Source organism: Cetorhinus maximus, chromosome 3, assembly GCF_964194155.1.
Source record: "Cetorhinus maximus chromosome 3, sCetMax3.hap1.1, whole genome shotgun sequence".
Classification (NCBI taxonomy): domain Eukaryota; kingdom Metazoa; phylum Chordata; class Chondrichthyes; order Lamniformes; family Cetorhinidae; genus Cetorhinus; species Cetorhinus maximus.
Window position 1 is genome coordinate 162699225 of NC_135881.1, and position 18665 is coordinate 162717889.

The following is an 18665-nucleotide window of genomic DNA, read 5'->3' on the forward strand; positions in this document are numbered from 1 at the left end:
AGCAGGCGGCCTCCACCACTGCTGCAAATGTCGGGGAAGCACCTAGACATAGTGGTACAAGCATAGTACATAATTATTGCACGGTTTTAAATGTATCTTTAATTGCACTTCACGGAGGTCTGAGTTTTTATTGCTTCTGTTTGTGTTAATGCCTGTGCATTCCCCCCTCTATACCCCAACAACCCAAAACGGCCCTTCACTCACCACCGACGGACCCTCACCCTCCCACCCTACTGCACCCCACTGCCCTTTAACTGTTACTGTTCCCTACTACCACCAGTACCCTTGTTTTGCCCCACAGGATTCCTCCAATGACACCACTGACCCCTCCCTCTGAACCCTCCCTCCCCTTACTGTCCCTTGCTTCCCCCTCCCCTCCTCACTGTCCCCCACTTTCATGGCCCCTGCACCTCTCTCCGGTCCCCCACTGACCCCACTCCCTCCAACCCTGCAAATTCCTGCCGTCACTTCCCACTGTTGGAAAACCAATTTTTTCACTCATGTTGTATTCTCTGCCCCTGCCTGTTACAAACCCCACCTTTGTTTCTATGGCAGCTGTAATCAAAATGCCAGGTACCCCAGTTTTACTTCGAACAGTTTCATGCTATATAAATAAATGAACACTAATATCAGAAAAATTGTGAATCACAGCACACTCTTAATAATGCTGTTCTCTCACTTCTGAATCAACTGCCTTGACCCTGCTGTCTGGAATTTCCTTCTCAATCTTATACTCCAGCACAGTACTGAGGGAGTACTATATTGTTGGAAGTGCCGTCTTTTGGATAATCTTTATCAACAGATTATCTGGTCATTATCAAATTGCTGTTTGTGGGAGTTTGTTGCCACATTTCCTAAATTACAACAGTGACTACACTTCAAAAGAACTGTAAAGCGCTTTCAAACATCTGGTGGTTGTGAAAATGCTATATAAACACAAGTCTTTCTTTTCTTTCAACCCCCTATCCCCCTCCTGCCCACCTCTACCATTCCCTTTCCATCTTAAAAGTTTTCTCTGAATATATCCCCTCACTCAATTTTCTGGCCTACTCTGCTAATCCTACTTTTTCCCTCTGTGAAATATCTTGGGACTTTTCCTACCTTAAAGAAACTATATAAATACAACTTGTTATTTAATTAGTATAATGAGCAAAAATGTAGTTAGCTCAGCTACATAAACATAAAAATTGATACAATTCAAAATGGCTGGCTGAAATATCAATAGATTTAGATGTAGTAACTAGGATGTATATGCTCTGCTGGAATCCATTATTGAAAGCTGAATACACTTAAAAGTATGACCCACAAACATCTCAAGAGTGACACGTTTAGAAGGGGATGAAGGAGAATGATCCCATTGTCAGAATCACAATGACTTAATATTTTAAAAGCACCACATCAATTTGCTTGAAATAAAGATTCTTTTAATTCTTTTTATTATTATCAGAGGAGAACGTATTGTTCTAACTTTGTCACTGATCACACAATATATGACCGAGTAATGCTTCATGCTGTCATTACAAAAAATGGGAGTATTATGCATTCCACCACTAGGAATACTTTTTAAAAGTACACCTCTACATAGTATACATGTAGCCTATTGAATCGCAGGTACTCTCTGAGCTACTTCAGTATAATGAACTATTAATAGGCAATCGATGAAATTGTGCTCATTTTACTAGAATTTGTCTATAGCTACATATCAGACTTGAAATCATCTGTAACTATGTTCCATAAGGCAATTAATGTCCTAAAGATACAAACAACTTGTAAAATTTAGATTTTAATACAATTATTGCACCCTCTTCAGAAGTACATAACACAATTTCTGGTAACCCTTTCAATGTGCGGTATTCCTTAAGTTGCAAATGAGGGCATGTAGCATTAGAAAACTAATAAACTCAGTTGGATAAAAGTAAAAGCAATAACAGAATATGACAGTGCACACAGAGTCATTTGCATATTACTAGTTGTACATACGAGAAAGCTCAGACAAAAACGCATCACATTAATTTATTATTCCAAATAAACAACACAAACTACATCTAACAAGCAGAGGCCAACATATACAGTAAGCTTACAGTAAACCTCTTTAACCCTCTTCACAGTACTAGGATCTTAAGGTCCAATTGTTTTGTGCATATTTTAAATAAGAACATTTATTTTAACAAACCAAGTATGTTTTTGCCTGTCCTATCTATTATATAAAATATAAACTTTATATAGTTTATAGTACTTGAATTTTTACCTTGATAAATATTTTTCTGCATATATACAGATATTCATGCTAAAAATACATTACCATAAATAACACAAATAATTGACAGACAAGTCTCCTCTGTACATATATCTAACATTTCAAAAACCATTAAAAGAACACATTTAGTAATAATTATTAATTCACATCTTATCAGCAACATTTAATTTCAAGTACAAATGCTGACAGCAGTCTGAGTGAGCATATTATTTCTCATTCAATCCCAACTAAAAGATGTTTTAAAAAAACTAAAACAAGTTTATTTAATGTCCTAATCTAGCCATTGCTTTTATCATAAATTGCTTGTTTTACAAATATTTTTTGTTTTTCTTATATGATTGTGTATTGTAAATAGTACGTAGCTGCATATGTTAGGAAATTGACATTTTTGTCTTAGAAACAAATGATTCAGCCTCAATTGGGACTTATGTTTTGATCCTATCTCAGTGAATCCAGATCTAAGTCTTTGAAATGTATTTTGGATTAATTTGGATAAGTGAGATGCAAAGAGGGAAAAGGGTTGGCTTTGTTCTGCTCCATTTGCATTACTTGAATTAATAATTCTGGTAGCAAGTATAAATTTGTCCTTTTATACTCACTCTGAGTCAAAGCCAGCCAAATTTAAATAGGAGTGGCATGAAATACTGTGTTGCTGTCACCCCAACACTAATGTCTTTTATATTATTGCACACCTTTAAGTATTGCTTATCATATACAATTTCCCCATAATCCTTGTGATTTTTCTCCTTTAATTATTTATCCAATTTCCTTCTGAATCTGTATCCACCATGTTATCAGACAGTGTATTCCAAATCCCAGGCACTCACTGCACAAAAAAGTTTTCCTCATGTCTCCTCTGGGTCTTTTGCCAATCACTTACAACTTTGCCTTTCTCATCTATAACATCCCAGGGAGATATAACTTCTTTTTGGCAGCAATTTCAGCCCAGTTATTTGTGTTTACCTCCTCAAACAATTCATTGTACAAAGTTGCATTATCATACACAAATTAAAGTTTTGATGTAAAAAATACTGCCATATTTCAAAAGAAATTGTTCTTAACATTTTTTGGACAGCTCCCAGCTCCCAGCCACCAGTAATATGTTCTCCTACAGAGAACTGGTTTCCTCTGCCATGATGCCAGTGTTGGACCTACTTCTTAATCTGATTTGCATCCTGTAATGGATTCTTATGTTCTACACTGCTATCCAAATGAAAATAAATTCTTACAGGGTACTTACCTACTTTATGGCTCTTTTTAGCCTTTGATTGCATGTGTCTTTCGTGTACGGACTGGCCAAAGTAGGTAATTTTAGCTCTTTCTAATTTATTTTAGAATGATAGGGCAATTTTTACCCTCAACTGGGAGCAAACATCGGGGCTCCTCCCCATAATTTTTTTTTTTGCTGGCTTCTTGATCCATGCTCATGATGGGCGAAACTCCATGGTGGGAGCACAGCTTATTAAAATTACTCCTACTTGTACCTTCCAAATGCACCAGTGCTGAAAGGCGGGTGAAATCACATAGATAGCATTTTTGGATTTTTGTGCTATCACAACATCAAAGCCTCTGGGAAAAGATCGTTACCTTTGTATTTTTTGTGGTCCAACAAAGCAGAAAAATTATAGAGATTTCCACTGCAACTACACAGCAATCCCTTAAAAGATAAACCTGAATTTCCAAATGATAGGATCAGCATCTAAAAAATCTATACTTGTTATTTTTCAACAAGGTGTATCTTTAACCCAAGCATGAAATTTACTTCACACAGTTTGTAAGATGTAAAGTAATATTTTCACCATGGAACATGAAGTTACTTTTGACTAGAATAAGTATTACAAATTGACAGGATCTGCCTGTGTTGCCATTTTAGGCCTCTTTGTTTATATAAGGAATGTTTCTGGGATCCTGTTAGGTGTTCAAAGCATTTCAAAATGTATATTTTTAAAAATAAAATTAGGTTGTTTTACTGACTCCTGACCTGCAGTGGTATGGATTTCATTTACAGCTATGTTTGCCTCCTCTGGAGCAAGGTTGCATAAAACACTTTTTCTATCTTAGAACTGCTGTGTTTGGACTCGTAGAGGAATATTCAGTGTCACTCTGCCTAATGTTTCCTGGCATCTATTCACACATGCTTCCTCATGATTGCCAGCAACACCTTCTCAGTGCCAGACAGTGAAGGAGGGCTGGCAGGGGGTGGGGTTGGAGAGAGAGAGTTACATGGTTTCTTCACTGTATCTTGGTGGAAAGCTACCACAATGCACATTCCCAGCATTGTGTGGAGGGGAGGAGACACATTGAAACTATTCTAGCATACTAGTAGCTCCATCTTGTAAACTCAAATTAAATTGCACTGTTTGAGTTCCAAATATCACATTCTGTAAATTTCTGAAACATAAGATTTTTAAAATGTCCTTTAGAAGGAAGAAAAATATCTTCTGTAATGAAAACTATCACAACTACTATCTCATTAGCGTTCTTTTTATGATAGCATTAAAAGCCTTTCTTGACAAGGGTTACAAGGATCAGATTTTAAAAGTTCTGCTCTTCAATCCCATAACAATTTAAATTTAATTACAGATTTAAACTTTGAGAATTATTTTATCCTCTTTTGATACACCCTGGACTTTAGCAGAGGGGATAATCAAGTGACTTATGACCATCACTTTCTCAAAATCAATTAAGGATGAGCAACAACTGCTGGCCTTGCCAGTGATGCTCGCATCCCGTGAAAGAATTAAAAAAAACCTTACTTGCTGCTGAATGTACAAGAAGTGTTGAGTATGGACCTGAGTTGAACCCATGCTTGCTGATTATTTTTGACTCACTATTCCTCCATTGCTCAGTGGTTTGCCTAATAGCCCAAATGAGACTGACAATTTATCACTTGGGGAAACTTAAATGCAAATGTCAATGAAGAATGGGATGTTCACCTTTTGGCCAGTTTATGACACAGCTTACGCACCAGTGAGCCTTGCCTATTTGTGACTTCTGTTTACATACTCCAGCCTGGCATAATATTTGTGTTGTGGCTTAAGAAATTATGCAGCATATAATGGGGAAAACAGCACCAGCATGCGTGGTCTTTTTATTCATTCTTGGGATGTGGACAAAGTTGGCACTTAGTGTCGATCCCCGGTTGCCCTGAGAAGGTGGTGGACATTCTTCTTGAATCTCTGATAGCCCAACTGAGTGGCAGTTAAGAGTTAATCACATTGGTGGAGGACTGGAGTCACCTATCATCCAGATTCCCTTCTGTACATATTAATGAACCATTGTGTTTTTATGACAATCAGAGAGCTTCCTGGACACTTTTGCATTTTTTTTTATTTCTAGATTTTGTTTTAAACTGAATTTTCAAGCTGCCAAGGTGGGATTTGAGCACTCATTCTCTGATTTATTAGCCCGGCTTTGGATTACTAGTTCAGTAACATAACGACAACACTATTGTACAGAGTTATATAACATACCATGTATCATTTAACAAATCTTTTTTTTTTTCAAAATGCAGTTTTCACTTCCCCACTATATCCTTTCCTTTTTTGGGTTCCCCCATAATATGCACCTTTTGAAAAGGTAACCTGGAAACCTACTCTCAACTGTTCACCAATAATGTTCCCCAGTCAAGCACCAGAAAATCTACAAACTTCCCGTTACAGGAATCTATTCCGTCACTCCACTGCGAAAGCAATTAAGATTACAAATGTATTGCATAGTGAATTGTTAAGTCAGACGTGCAGCCAGCTGGCTGCAAAATGTTATGATTTTTAAAAAGATTTATCTTTGAGGGTAAGCTTTATGATTTAGCACTCCTGGTACAGAGCTTTGTACAATGGCAACACACACAAGAAATTCATGCACAAAGGTTCACACCTGTGACTTGTGACTGACTCGATTTTTTGTCAGCCAAAAATAATAGATCATTATAAAAACAGAAAATGCTGGAAAAACTTAGCAGGTCTGACAACATCTATGGAGAGAGAAACAGAGTTAATGTTTTGAGTGCATATGACCCTTCTTCAGAGCTTTTATAAAAATAGTAGACCTCTGTGTTCACTGACATGTGCTCCAGTTCTGTAAAGTTCTGTGCCTGGAGTAAAAAAAATTGTAACATTTATCCCTTTTCAAACAAAGTGATCTTCAATACAAGTCACTTGAATCGCTAGAAAGTTAACATGTCATCTGGTGATGAAAACCATTGTCTTTTCAAAAGCTTACAATGACCACCAACTGAGGTAGTCCTCAGTACCTGTAGTTATTAACACTCATTTGTTTTATAACATTTTTTGTTACCAGACACACCACTTTAATCTTACTTAGTATGTTGCTAAGAAACTCTGTAGATGTGTCAATATTTGTTTAAACCAGGAAGTCTCAGAGGTATAGCATTAACATATCTGCTCATCTAAAGATATTAATTCCTTTTACATACTGAATCTACTTGTTACAAGAAGTTGTTAAAAGCAGTTAGTATAATAGTGACATTCTGCTGCGACGCATAGCCTCACTGATCAAATATGCTGGGCTAATCTCAGGCTCTTCTGTCATAATCACAATGTTCTGCCATTCACCAGTCTCGTTTGATTTTTTAATGGTGTCCACTACACACAGTGCGTACAAGCAATCCTCAAATGTTGCTGCCATAGTTAGTGGTCTCCCATCCCAGGTCCGTCGATCTTCTTGGTCTTGGAATGCTTGCCGAATAGCTTGAACCATCATGATAGTACCCCTGAGGAATGGGGATGGGATATCCCTGAAAGCTTTTTCTGGGAGCAATGCATTACTTACAGGTGTTGAGTCTTCTAAAATCAATTCCTTTTGAGATGCACTATTTCTTTGTCCATACAAGTCGCTACCATTTACCATTAATCGGCCAGTGGACCCCACCACAATGATTTCTTGTTTAAAATCCCCAGGGACATTGAAATTCAAAGTCACAGTACAGCACACACCACCTTCTAAAACCATCTGAAAGGTGCAGAAGTCATCACTAGTGATCTGACGGATCCCTCTGATATGCTCTGTCTGCTTCACAAAAGTTTTCAGGAAGCCATGGACTTTGGCAGCCTTTTGGCTGGTCAGAAAAGTCAAAAGGTCAATAATGTAGCTTCCAACTGAATGTAGCCCTCCACCCCCCATCAGGTCATCACAGCTCCAGTTGTATTTCTTGCCCAAAAGACTTCCACTGTGAACCTGGACCTCACAGATCAATAAGTTCCCCACATACCCCTCTTGAATCATTTGCTTCATCTTAACAAAAGCAGGGAGGAAACGGAGAACATTACCCATTATACTCATGAGTTTGGGATAGTAATGTGCTGCTGACATCATCCTAAACGCATCCAGAGGAGTTGCAGCTCTGTCACAGATGACATTTTTCCCAATTCCTAATTAAAAATGAAAAGAAAATACATCAGCAATGCAGTCACAAATACTTATGCCCACTCACAAGCATAGTGTTTAACCACAACTAGATAACAATTGATTTCTCAGATTTTTCAATCAACAGAAGAGAAATCACATTTTTTTTGCTAAAATATACTTTATTAATAAAATACCTGAAAGGACATTAGAAAACATTTCAAAATGGCCATCACAGAAAGTGAAATAATATTCATGTTTTCTGTATAGATCATGTTGCACTCTGAGGGAGGCGCCTCAATACAGTAAGAGGAACATTACCAACATTTCAAAGTGGTCACTACAGAAAGTGCAATGATATTCAAGGGTAGAATTTTCCCCCTATTGGTGGGGGGGGGGGGGGGCATTGTGCGGGGGCGGGCGCAGACCCGATCGGTGCCCCCTAACAGGTCCACGCCGTGAGCTAATTAAGGCCTGCCCATCGTGACGCGTACCAGAAGAGCACAGAAATCTCCCTGAGGCACCTCTGTGTTTTAAGTTTTAACAGTTCAATAAAGCGTTGAAAAATTTTTTATGACATGTCACAATTTGCATTTTAAAAAGAGCGAGGGGAGTTCATTTTAAAAAGAGCGCGGTGAGTGAGGGGAGTTCATTTTAAAAAGAGCGCGGTGAGTGAGGGGAGTTCATTTTAAAAAGAGCGAGGGGAGTTCATTTTAAAAAGAGCGCGGTGGGCGAGGGGAGTTCATTTTAAAAAGAGCGCGGTGAGCGAGGGGAGATCATTTTAAAAAGAGCGCGGAGAGCAAGGGGAGTTCATTTTAAAAAGAGCACGGAGAGCGAGGGGAGTTCATTTTAAAAAGAGCGCGGTGAGCGAGGGGAGTTCATTTTAAAAAGAGCGCGGTGAGTGAGGGGAGTTCATTTTAAAAAGAGCGCGGAGAGCGAGAGGAGTTCATTATAAAAAGAGCGAGGGGAGTTCATTTTAAAAAGAGCGCGGTGAGCGAGGAGAGTTCATTTTAAAAAGAGCGCGGTGAGCGAGGAGAGTTCATTTTAAAAAAAGCGCGGAGATTGAAAATAAAAGGAGGGGATGCTGAAGAGGAGCGGCCAGTGTGTGAGTGGCCCAGTGAAGGAGTGGAGCTTTGAGGCTTTGGCTCGAGAGTCTTCGGCGAGCAGAGGCTGAGGACGAGCTTGCTCCCAGTGGGGTAAGACCGGGTAAGTTCCTTTAATTAAATTAGGAGTAGGTAATGGAGGCAGTAATTAGGGCAGTCGAGTGCTCTGAATGCACCATGTGGGAAGTCAAGGACAGCACAATTGTCCCTGGTGACTACACCTGCAAAAGATGCATCCAGCTGCAGCTCCTGACAAACCGAGTTAGGGAACTGGAACTGGAGCTGGGGCTGGATGAACTTCGGATCATTCGGGAGGCAGAAGCAGTAATAGACAGGAGTTTCAGGGAGACTGTCACCCCTAAAAGTCAGGAGGCAGGTAGCTGGGTGACTGTCAGGAGAGGGAAGGGGAATAGACAGAAAGAGCAGAGCACCCCTGTGGCCGTTCCCATCAACAATAGGTATACCGTTTTGGATACTGTTGGTGGGGACGACCTACCAGGGATAAGTTGTAGTGGTCGCGTCTCTGGCACCGAGGCTGGACCCTCATCTCAGAAAGGAGGGAGGGAAAAGAGGAGAGCAGTAGTGATAGGGGATTCGATAGTTAGGGGGACAGATAAGAGGTTCTGTGGGACAGATCGAGAATCCTAGATGGTCTGTTGCCTCCCTGGTGCCAGGGTCCGCGATATCTCGGATCGAGTTCTCAGTATTCTCAGGAGGGAGGGTGAGCAGCCAGATGTCGTGGTCCATGTAGGGACCAATGACGTGGATAGGAAGGAGGAGGAGGTCCTGCAAAGAGAGTTTAGGGAGTTAGGTGCAAAGTTGAAGGACAGGACCTCCAGGGTTGCAATCTCAGGAGTGATACCCGTGCCACGTGCTAGTGAGGCTAGAACTAGGAGGATAATGCAGCTAAATACGTGGCTAAGGAGATGGTGCAGGAGGGAGGGCTTCATGTTTCTGGACAATTGGGCTCTGTTCCAGGGAAGGTGGGACCTGTTCCGACGGGACGGTTTGCACCTGAACTGGAGGGGGACTAACATCCTTGCGGGTAGGTTTGCTAGTGCTGCTCCGGGGGGTTTAAACTAGATTTGCAGGGGGAGGGGAACCAGAGAGTTAGAGCAGATAGTGAGGCGGAGGAGGATAAAGGTCAAGCGAGGAATGCATGTATAGACAGAAATCAAAGGTTTGTACAGGATAGAAATGTTCTCAGATGCATCTATTTCAGTGCAAGGAGTATTGTCAGAAAGGCAGATGAGCTTAGGGCGTGGATTGGCACGTGGGATTACGACATTATTGCTATTAGTGAGACTTGTTTCCTGGAGGGGCAGGACTGGCAGCTCAATGTTCCGGGATTCCGTTGTTTCAGACGTGATAGAGGGGGAGGGATGAAAGGGGGAGGAGTGGTATTACTAGTCAGGGAAAATATCACAGCTGTGCGTAAGCAGGACAGCCCGGAGGGCTCATCTACAGAGGCCATATGGGAGGAACGGGAAAGGTGTGACCACACTAATAGGGTTGTATTATAGACCACCCAATAGTCAGAGAGAATTGGAGGAGCAAATCTATAGAGAGTTAGCAGACCGATGTAAGAAACAGAAAGTTGTGATAGTAGGAGATTTTAACTTTCCACATATTGACTGGGACTCCCATACTGTAAAAGGGCTGGATGGCTTGGAGTTTGTCAAATGTGTTCAGGAAAGTTTTCTAAATCAATATATAGAGGTACCAACGAGAGAGGATGCAATACTTGATCTCCTGTTAGGGAACCAGACAGGTCAGGTGACAGAAGTATGTGTAGACGAACATTTTGGGTCCAGTGACCACAATGTCATTAGTTTTAAGTTAATTATGGAAAAGGATAGGTCTGGTCCTCGAGTTGAGATTCTAAATTGGAGAAAGGCCAATTTTGTGGAAATGAGAAAGGATCTAGGAAGAGTGGATTGGGATAAGTTGTTTTCTGGCAAGGATGTGTTCAGTAAGGGGAAGGCATTCAAAGGCCAAATTTTGAGAATGCAGAGTTTGCATGTTCCTGTAAGGATTAAAGGCAAAGTTAACAGGCATAGGGAACCTTGGTTTTCAAGGGATATTGGCGATCTGGTTAAGAAGAAGAGAGAGGTGTATAGCAGGTATAGGCAACATGGAGCAAATGAGGTACTTGTAGAGTATAGAAAATGTAAGAAAATACTAAAGAAGGAAATCAGGAAGGCAAAAAGAAGACATGAGGTTGCTTTGGCAGATAATGTGAAGGTAAACCCGAAGGGTTTCTACAAGTATATTAAAAGTAAAAGGATAGTAAGTGACACAATTGGTCCCCTTGAAGATCAGAGTGGTTTTCTATGTGTGGAGCCTCACGAGATGGGGGAGATCTTAAACAGTTTTTTTTGCATCAGTATTTACTCAGGAAACTGGCATAGTGTATAAGGAAGGAAAGGAAACAAGCAGTAGTGTCATGGAACATATAGAGATTAAAGAGGTGGAGGTGCTTGCTGCCTTACAGCAAATAAAGGTAGATAAATCCCCCGGGCCTGACATGATATTCCCTCAGACCTTGAGGGAGACTAGTGTAGAAATTGCAGGGGCCCTGGCAGAAATATTTAAAATATCCTTAGCCACGGGTGAGGTGCCGGAGGATTGGAGGGTAGCTCATGTTGTTTCTGCTGTTTAAAAAAGGCTCCAAAAGTAAACCAGGTAATTACAGGTCAGTGAGCCTGACGTCAGTAATAGGTAAATTATTGGAAGGTGTTCTGAAAGATCGGATATACAATTATTTGGCTGCCAAGGGCTGATTAAGGATAGTCAGCATGGCTTTGTGCATGGTAGGTCGTGTTTAACGAACCTTGTAGAGTTTTTCGAGGAGGTTACCAAGAAAGTAGATGAAGGAAAAGCTGTGGATGTTGTCTACATGGACTTTAGTAAGGCCTTTGACAAGGTCCCACATGGGAGGTTAGTTCAGAAGGTTCAGACACTTGGTATCCATGGAGGGGTTGTAAACTGGATTCGAAATTGGCTGTGTGGGAGAAGACAGAGAGTGGTAGTGGATGGTTGCTTCTCAGACTGGAGGTCTGTGACTAGTGGTGTGCCTCAGGGATCTGTACTGGGACCATTGTTGTTTGTTGTCTATATCAATGATTTGGATGATAATGTGGTAAATTGGATCAGCAAGTTTGCTGATGGCACTAAGATTGGAGGCGTTGTGGACAGTGAGGAAGGCTTTCAAAGCTTGCAGAGGGATCTGGACCAACTGGAAAAATGGGCCAGAAAATGGCAGATGGAATTTAATGCAGAAAAGCGTGAGGTGTTGCATTTTGGAAGGACAAACCAAGCTAGGACATACAAAGTAAATGGTAGGGCACTGAGGAGTGCGGAGGAACAAAGGGATCTGGGAGTTCAGATACATAATTCCCTGAAAGTGGCGTCACAGGTAGACAGGGTTGTAAAGAAAGCTTTTGGCATACTGGCCTTCATAAATCAAAGTATTGAGTATAGGAGTTGGAATGTTATGGTGAGGTTGTATATTGGTGAGGCCAACTTTGGAATATTGTGTGCAGTTCTGGTCGCCTAACTACAGGAAGGATATCAGTAAGATTGAGAGAGTGCAGAGAAGATTTACTAGGATGTTGCCAGATCTTAAGGAGTTGAGTTACAGGGAAAGATTAAACAGGTTAGGACTTTATTCCTTGGAGCGTAGAAGGATGAGGGGAGATTTGATAGAAGTTTACAAAATTATGAGGGGTATAGACAGAGTAAATGCGAGTGGGCTCTTTCCACTTAGATTAGGAGAGATAAACACGAGAGGACATGGCTTTAGGGTGAAAGAGGAAAGGTTTAGGGGGAACATTAGGGGGAACTTCTTCACTCAGAGAGTGGTGAGAGTGTGGAACGAGCTGCCATCTGACGTGGTAAATGCGGGCTCACTCCTAAGTTTTAAGAATAAATTGGATAGATACATGGATGGGAGAGGTCTGGAGGGTTATGGACTGGGTGCAGGTCAATGGGATTAGAGGAATAATATTTCGGCACAGACTTGAAGGGCCTAATGCCCTGTTTTCTGTGCTGTAGTGTTCTATGGTTCTATGTCCCTTCATGTGAAACTGTCACATGAGTGGGACATGTGCATTAATTTCAATAAAAATTTTTGAGAAAATTTAAAATCATTCATAGAAACTACATACAATGTTTTGGTCTCAACTACTTTCTGTGGTAACGAATTCCACAGGCTCACCACTCTCTGGGTGAAGAAATTTCTCCTCATCTCAGTCCTAAATGGTCTACCCCATATCCTCAGACTGTGACCCCTGGTTCTGGACTCCCCCACCATCGGGAACATCCTTCCTGCATCTACCTTGTCTAGTCCTGTTAGAATTTTATAGGTTTCTATGAGATCCCCCCTCATTCTTCTGAACTCCAGCAAATATAATCCTAACCGACTCAATCTCTCCTCATATGTCAGTCCCGCCATCCCAGGAATCAGTCTGGTAAACCTTCGCTGCACTCCTCTATAGCAAGTACATCCTTCCTCAGATAAGGAGACCAAAACTGCACACAATATTCCAGGTGTGGTCCCACCAAGGCCCTGTATAATTGCAGCAAGACATCCCTGTTCCTGTACTCGGATCCTCTGGCTATGAAGGCCAACCTACCATTTGCCTTCTTTACTGCCTGCTGCACCTGCATACTTACCTTCAGCGACTGGTGTACAAAGACACCCAGGTCTCATTGCACATTCCCCTCTTTCAATTTATAGCAATTCAGATAATAATCTGCCTTCCTGTTTTTTCTATCAAAATGGATAACCTCACATTTATCCACATTATACTGCATCTGCCATGCATTTGCCCACTCACTCAACTTGTCCAAATCACACTGAAGCATCTCTGCATCCTCCTCACAGCTCATCCTCCCACCCAGCTTTGTGTCATCTGCAAATTTGGAGATATTACATTTAATTCCCTCATCTAAATCATTAATATATATTGTGAATAACTGGGGTCCCAGCACCGATCCCTGCGGTACCCCACTAGTCACTGCCTGCCATTCGGAAAAAGACCCGCTTATTCCCACCCGTGGATGAGCTTCCATGAAAAATGCGAAGGCCGTCTGGGCTCTTTGCCTGCCTGCATCTAAATGATGCGCGGTGACGTCAGGACGCACGTCATTTTACACCTCAGCGAGCGGGCCCCACCCCCGCTTGCCAAGCTGAAGCTTCTCCCCCAAGCTTTCTACCTAGATCATGTTGCACCTGAGGTGCTTCAATACAATAAGAGGAACTTTACAAACATTTCAAAATGGTCACTACAGAAAGTGCAATGATATTTAAGTTCTCTGCATAGATTATGTTGCAATCTGAGGTGCTCACTCCTCCTAATATTTTCTTTGACTCAGCATTCATTATTTTGATTACGCCTCTTGGAAACATTTTGGGATATTTTCCTATATCATAGGCATTATATAAATGCAGGTTTTTGTGGGCCTTGCAATTTTAGGGCTCTAAGGCCAGGATATTGCCTTCGGCATGCGGGGGCTGGCCCGACATCATGGAATGGGTACAGCACAGGAGACCATTTAGTCTGTGCCACAAATCCAACTAGTTCCACTCCCCCACCATTTTTCTCCATAGCTGTGCGAATCTTTCTCCTTCAAGTACTTATTAATTACCCTTTGAAAGCCACAATTGAATCTGTCTCCACCACCCTCTCAGGCACTGCATTCCAGATCCTAACCACTTGCTACACAAAGAATTTTTTCTTCATGTCACCTTTGGTTCTTTTTCCAATCACCTAAATCTGTATCCCCTGGTCTGGATGCTTCCACCAATGGAAGTTTCTGTCTATCTACCCTGTCTGGACCCCTCATGACTGAACACCTCTATCAAATCTCCTGTCAACCTTCTCTGCTCTAAGAGAACAATCCCAGATTTTCCAATGTATCCATGTAATTGAAGTACCTCATCTGTGGAGCCATTCCAGTAAATCTTTTCTGCATCCTCTTTAAGGCCTTCACATCCTCCCTAAATTGGGTGCAATACTTCAATTGTGGCCAAACCAGTGTTTTATATACCCAGGATATTGTATGTTTTTTTAACCACTTTCTGTATCTGTCCAGTAATCTTCAAAGGATTTGTGCCCATATACTCCCGGATCTCTCTGTTCCTGCACCCCCTTTAGAATTATACCCTTGAGTTTATATTTCATCTGCCAGTTGCTCACCCATATTGCACCAGTATATGTCCTCTTAAAGTCTACCGCTAGCTTCTTCACTGTTCACTACACTTATAGGTTTTGCGTCATCTGAAAATTTTGAAAGTGCGCCCTGCACACCCAAGTTCAAGTTATTAATATATCACAAAAAGCAGTATGGACCACTGGGGAACCCCAATGTATACCTTTTTCCAGACTGACAAACAGCTGTTCACCACTTCTCTGTTTCCTGTCCTTAACCAACTTCATATCCATGTTGTCACTATCTCTTTTATTTCATGTGCTTCAACTTTGCTGAGAAACTTGTTGGGCAGAATTTTACGGACATTGTCTTCGGGTTTGCAGGTTTGGGGGTGGGGGGGGGGGGCGGTGGTGCGGGGAGGTGCCTATAAAATTCCCCTGGTGGCTTTCCCGCCAACCTCCTACACACCCCTGACCTGTCCACAATTTTACAGGTGGTAGGCAAGGACTAGGATGGCCCTCCTTCCCTTGCCCCAATTGAGTTTCTTCAGTGGCCAATTAGTGGCCACTTCCCACCTCAGCCTCAGCTTTTGGAGGAGAGGGATGGTTGCGGGGGGGGCGGGGGGAGGTGGTGGTGGTGGTGTGGGGGGCTGCTTTTGTCCCCGTTTTGAGATCGTGCTCTGCACCTGCCCACCGCCCTCCCCCCCCCCTCCCCAGCAAGGTCAGGGTCCCTTCCTCTCCACCTGCCCATCAAATCACAACACCCTCACCTGCACCCCCAGGCCTCCTGACCCTGCCACTTACCTGCATCGTGGTTCTGGCACATTGACTCTGCAGGCTGCTTGTAGTACCAGCAGTGGCCACTGCTCCTGGTGGTGCTGCTGGGACTAGAAAGCTGCTAGCTTGCCTGGCAGCTCTTCAGAGGCAGGACTTCTTGCCAAGTGTTACAGACAGGAGGGGGACAATTCAAACAGCACTGTTTTTCTCTTACTGCCTGTCCGTAAGCAGAAGACGTTTTGAATTAGGCTGTTTTAAAGAGTAAACGATGGTGTACTTTTCCCAACCCCTTCATTTTTGTGTGATCTAATTTTACTAATAAACCACAGCAAATTTGAGTTAGGATTAACTCAGAAGGTTAGTTTATTTTATACATTCAAAATCTGTGCCCACAACATCCCACTCAGCATTCACGCAGTAAAGGGGGGAGGAGTTAGAGAAAAGGAGGTTTACAGTACAGGGACCACAGAAAAATTGAATATTAGTTCATGTGAGTTCCAGAGTTCCAAAGTCAGAGTCCAGTGAGGAATCCTTTCACGTAGGCTTTCGCGTTCAGCTGGCTGGAGACTGGTGTTGTAAGATTCGCTTTTCAGGCGGTGTTGGTGTCGCAAGATGAGGCATGCAGAGATTGAGTTGGTTCTAGAGGCGGTGGTACAAAATCTTCCAGCAGAGTCAAGTTAAATGGGCCGGTTGTCCTGTCTGGACAGAGCTGGCTTCTTTGTGGCTTGCCAGTCATATGGCAAAACAGCAAACTGGGTGTGCAGCCCAGAAATGTAATGTTAAACTGTTCCAAGGGCCAGAGCCTTGGGTCATGTGATCTTCCTCCTTCACAATGACTTCAAAAGGGATGTTTATCCAGTGTCCAGAATTATTTTTTTTCAGGACTGATAATGTCTCAGCCATTATGGGTTGAAAGGGGTGCCATTTATGTTGAGGGTCTGGCATTTGGGAAGCCATTGTCTCAGTAGACCCACTGACTCTGCTAGCAAGGTTGGCTTATCAAATGCAAATAGCAATCCTGCAGCTTCTTTTGAAATTTGTCTGAACAGTCTGAAGTTTTCTGTTAGTAGCTCCCTAGGCATAGCGAGGTGTGACATTCCAGAAATGGAGAAGAGAATTCTTTTGTTCTGAAGAAAAGTCCAGTTTTTAAAAAAGCAATAAGTTTAACGTTTTTAAATACTTATAGTGTTGGGTTTCTGTTCCATGTCAGCGGAACTCAACACCGAGTGAGGGACGGAAGTCTTGCCTCTAGCCAATTAACATGGCTGTGGGGCAAGCCTGATCAGCAGGAATGCATTCCCGGCTGACTCCTTCAGTGGCAGGGCCATTGGAAAAATTCTGCCCATTCTGTACCTCTGTGTCACTTTATCAAACGTGTTTTGGAAGTCTATATACACCACATTAAATGCATTGCCTTCATCAACCCTCTCTGTTAATTCATCAAAAAACTCAATCAAGTTCATTAAACATGATTTTCCTTTAATAAATCCATGCTGGCTTTCCCTAATTATTATGCACTTGTGCAAGTGCCTGTTAATCTTGTCCCAGATTATCTTTTCTAAAAGCTTCCCCACCACCAAGGTTAAACTGACTGGCCTGTAGTTGCTAGGTTTATTCTTGCACTCTTTCTTCAATAATGATGTAACATTTGCAATTTCCTAGTCAGCAGGCAATCCGTGTTTATCTCAGATGACTGCATTCTCCTGATCACATTTAATTTAATGCCTGACTGCAGATTGTCAAGTCCCATTTTGTGTTCATTTTCAAGATGAAACTAAGATAAATTGATTAGTTGACTTGACAGTTACTATCCAGTTTGTTTTTTTAAAAATTTTTAATTGTTGTATTCCTCTAATTAGCAAAACATCATATTAAGTCTAATCTATATGTCACAGACACAGAATGATAAATGAAACATCCTCTCAGTTCTGAAGACCCAGTTTGTTGGAATATTAGCAGTCCAAAGCACCACAAACAGTAGTTGTATGAAATTTAGCGACCATGCAGCATTTGAATGGCTGGAGGAGAAAAAAAAATTAGTGTGAATTTCTGCTTCCAATCACCATGCAGTAAATAATCCTGGGAAATACATGTCCATGGATGCTGATTGAAGGAAAGGTTGGATTTGCTCTGGATGGTTGAGGAGCTGGCTGAGACTTAGTGACTGAGGCTAACACATGAAGAATCGATACTTCGAGCAGAACTTTTGTGGAGGAGGAGGAGGGAAGGTCAAGTTGGGCAACTTCCCAACCTGGCAGACCAGCTTCCTTTAAAAGGGGCCCCACCCCCAATATTTTCATTCCGGGGAGGCAGGGATGGGATGGAGTTGGGCCAAGCCTGTGGGGACAGTTCAGAGGTGGCGAGTGCTGAGGCAGGCTAGTTAGAAGGCTCACTTCAGTATCTCTGGGACTTTGGCCTAGTTGTATTAAAGGTTGTTAGGCCCTCTAATCCTCAGCCCTTATACACCCTAACCAATTCCCATGCCCCTTCATATCCCCATGCTCCTTCATATTCTCTATGCCCCCACCTCAATGCCCCCACCATACCCCTGTGCCTCTGATTAGCTGGCAGCTCTCAATGGGCAGGGCCTCCACCCCTGGGGTTCTAATCCCAGGGAAAGGCCCACTGACGGTGGTCCTGTGAGCTGGTAGGCGACACCCCCATTGCCTCCACAAGATTCCGCCCTGTGGGTTTAGGTCCTTAAAACAGTGAAAATAGGGTCTGTTTGAACTCAGCACTAATTTCAAATGGCCCAGCAGATTTGCGTTTTGCACCTGTGTGATTTACAGTGCTGGAGCAGGAAGAGAAACCATTGCAGGTGATACTCTGACTATGATTAGGTAGATAAGAATGGAACCGTGAGATCTGCTGGAAATGGAGGTGGGATTTCCACCGGGTCCCACCTGCTATTTTTAAATGTCTACCGAGTCATCCTGACTCAGTGAAAATCCAGGCCTTAGCAAGCAGGGAAGCCAACACCTGTGAAACTGCACCCCAGCACAGTAAACT

The 18665-nt window shown here is 42.3% G+C and overlaps 1 protein-coding gene across 2 annotated transcripts in view; it reads right to left on the reverse strand.

Annotated features, from left to right (window-relative positions):
- Nucleotides 1-1402: 1402 nt before the first annotated feature.
- The window catches only part of LOC144678994 (glucose-fructose oxidoreductase domain-containing protein 1), a 166938-nt gene continuing 149675 nt past the window's right edge, over nt 1403-18665 (reverse strand). Inside the window, exons 2-3 of one of the 2 annotated variants that reach the window (XM_078539178.1) lie at nt 7049-7647; nt 1403-6350 (exon numbers count right to left, since the gene is read on the reverse strand). In XM_078539178.1, coding sequence (XP_078395304.1) covers nt 6231-6350; nt 7049-7647 — 719 coding nt within the window. In that variant the 3' untranslated portion in view covers nt 1403-6230. Of the gene's footprint in view, nt 7648-18665 lie in introns of both variants that reach the window. The other variant, XM_078539177.1, reaches the window with a different exon arrangement.